A 3023-nucleotide genomic window follows, 5' to 3' on the forward strand; every position below is an offset into this window, starting at 1 on the left:
CCTGGGTCTGGCACGAGTGCCACCGGTGCGTGTGGGGCACGGCAGGGAGGGGACAGATGGGGCTGGGAGCCAGGGAGGGGAGAGGGTGGTGCTGCTGCAATGGACGGGGTGAGGAGGGTGCTGGGCAGCAGTGACGCTGAAGGAGAGTGACACTGTGCAAGTATGACACTGAGAGAGGGTGATGCTGGATGAGGGCGACACCGGGTTGTTGTCATCTTATTTCAAAAGTCCCATACCTTCTCGGTGATTTCTCACAGGCAGCTCCTCGCAGCACTGACGCCTTCTTCCTCACAGCACAACCAACAAACTCCAACTCTCTTCACAGCACAACCAACAAACTCCATTTCTCCTCACAGCACACCAAACTCCATCTCTCCCCTCACCCAGCTAACCCACTCTTTTGTAGCACTCGTCTTCTTATTGGACACAGCTGTGGTTTATTCAGGGCAGGCCTGTTCCTAATCTTTGGTGATTAGTACAGCTGCAATTCCTCAGGTGTGAGATTACTTTCTGCACTATTCTCTTACATTCTATCCCTCCGCACCGGGTGAGGGTGACACTGCATAGCCCAAATCTGGTGCTCAGCGTCCAGTTTTGTCTGGTTTGGTTTAGGGGCTGTTCATGGATGAGCAGTGTTGGAAATGGGGTCTCTGGAGGGCAGGGACAGGACTGCAGGCTGTGCCCTGCAGCTGAGCCCTCTGCTGGCGTGGGCCAACTGGCTGGGGACAGCTGTGTCCCCTTCTAGGGCAGGACAGAGCTTTGCCCAACCTCACAGTGCTGCCACCTCGGAGCAGGGGCTGTGGGGACATTCCTGGCAGCAGGGGGCTGATGCAGGGCAGGGCAGTCTGCAGCAGGCACTGGCTCTCTCCCACAGGCACTACCACAGCATGGACATCTTCACCCACTACGACATCCTGACCCCCAACGGCACCAAGGTGGCCGAGGGACACAAGGCCAGCTTCTGCCTGGAGGACACCGAGTGCGAGGAAGGTGGGTGACGTGGGACCCTGCAGCACTGTCCCTGCCTGTGTCCCATGGTGGAGCCAGGCTGGGGGTCTCAGCAGGCACCAGCTGTGTCTCCTCCTGCCTGCAGACGTGGCCAAGAGGTACGAGTGTGCCAACTTTGGGGAGCAGGGCATCACCGTGGGCTGCTGGGATCTGTACCGGCACGACATCGACTGCCAGTGGATTGACATCACTGATGTCAAGCCAGGCAACTACATCCTGCAGGTGCTGCACCTGACCCTCCCGTGCCACCCTCCCAGCCTCTGTCCCTGCACCTCAGCCCTCCACACACTTCAGCCACCCATCCCTCTCTCCCACTGGAGCTCAGTGGGTGTGCTGGCACAGGACACTGCCTGTCGTTGTGCCCGCAGACTCAGACATGCTGCCACATGGGTTTTCCAGCTCTGAGCAGCGCTGCTCATGGTGCACAGGGGCAGGACCACCCCACCACATCAGCAGCCACTGGCTCCTTGGAGCTCTCCAGCACACCCACCACAGCTGGGGAGACACATCCTGTGGGGCTGGGGTAGGGCTCTCACTGTCAGTGCTCCACAGGTCGTGATCAACCCCAACTTCGAGGTGGCAGAAAGTGATTTCACCAACAATGCCATGAAATGCAACTGCAAGTACGACGGGCACCGCATCTGGGTGCACAGCTGCCACATCGGTAATGGCCCGGGGCACGGCACAGGGGTGAGGGTGGAGGGCAGAGACAGGGCTGCAGGAAGCCATGAGGATGAGGATGGTGCTGCTGGGGGCACCTACAGTGGAAGGTGCTGGCAGGGGATGCACTGCACCAGAGCTGACACCCTCTGCCCACAGGAGATGCGCTCAGCGAGGAGGCCAACAAGCGGTTTGAGCAGTACCCAGGTCAGCTCAACAACCAGATTTCATAGGGCCCTGGCCCTGGGGAAACAGGCATCTCCCTCCCTCACCCCATACTGGTGGGAGGAAGCTGCTGGAAGACCGGCAGGGAGGCCTGATGCCCAGTGCTGCTGCCACTATGTCCTGCCGGGCACTGCCCAGGATTCGCCACCGGCTGCCCTTGCCCACCTTGGGGGGGCTGGTGCTGGAGGCACCGACACCTGCACCTCCCAGCCTGGGGCTGCCACCCCAACCACTGGCCAGAAGAGCGTGCCCACATCCCCTGGGCTGCGGCACACGGGTACAGTCCAGGAGGTCCTGCACCCCCATCCCTCCCATCCCACCGCCCCCTTCAGCCCTGGTTCCTCTCACCCCCTCAGCTGGCCCCAGGGCCCACCACCCTCACAGGGCCCCAGGAGCCCCTGGTCCCCCCGGGGATGGTGCAGGTGTCTCTGCCCACAGCGCTGCCCAGGGGTGGCTCCTACCCCATTTCTCAGTTGTAATTTTATTTCCTCTATAAAGTTGTAAGTTCTATTTCCCACTGGTTGCTGGCACGTCTCTGGGCTGGGATTAGGAGCAGGTGGCTGGGTTCATTCTGCAGGGCTGGTCACCAGTGTGGGAGCATCCCCTGGTCCCTGCCCTGCCTCATCCACACAGCCCTGGCCCCACAGCACCCTCCTCAGCCAGGGCTGGTCCTCTGGGGGAAGCCCAGGTGGGTGAGAGGAAGGGACCAGCAGCAACCCCACAGCACCATGTAGGGAGGAACTGAGGAGGAACTGAGGAGCAGGGGCATCAGGTAGAGCTGGTTCCACCTCACCAGATCCATGGCGAATGTTACCGAGCAGAAATCCCATTCTGGGGCTGTGACCCTTGAGGATTGGGCTCCACAGGAAATCCCTGGGGCTGTGACCCTTGAGGATTGGGGTCCACAGGAAATCCCTGGGGCTGTGACTCCTGAGGATTGGGGTCCACAGGACCGTGACCCACAAGAACTGAGGTCTCACAGCAGAGCGGGGCTGCCTCGACTCGTGTGGGAGCACAGCCCGGCCGGGCCTTTGGGGACACTGGTCAGGAACACTGGGATGTGACACGAGGGCCCAGGGAGCTCCAGCCCAGCTCTCACCCCTCAGCTGGCTGCTCTGACCCCACCAGCC

General features: G+C 61.2%; 1 protein-coding gene across 1 annotated transcript in view; it reads left to right on the top strand.

Annotated features, from left to right (window-relative positions):
- Window positions 1-2410, top strand: part of LOXL3 (lysyl oxidase like 3) — a 14211-nt gene extending 11801 nt beyond the window's left edge. The window contains 5 exon segments of the mRNA XM_031064003.1: window positions 1-25; window positions 875-990; window positions 1094-1230; window positions 1561-1672; window positions 1828-2410. The exon segment at window positions 1-25 is cut by the window's left edge and continues 126 nt beyond it. Of these exon segments, the coding sequence (XP_030919863.1) occupies window positions 1-25; window positions 875-990; window positions 1094-1230; window positions 1561-1672; window positions 1828-1901 (464 nt within the window). The 3' untranslated portion in view covers window positions 1902-2410.
- The last annotated feature ends 613 nt before the right edge of the window (window positions 2411-3023 follow it).

Source organism: Geospiza fortis, unplaced genomic scaffold, assembly GCF_000277835.1.
Source record: "Geospiza fortis unplaced genomic scaffold, GeoFor_1.0 scaffold62, whole genome shotgun sequence".
Lineage (NCBI taxonomy): Eukaryota > Metazoa > Chordata > Aves > Passeriformes > Thraupidae > Geospiza > Geospiza fortis.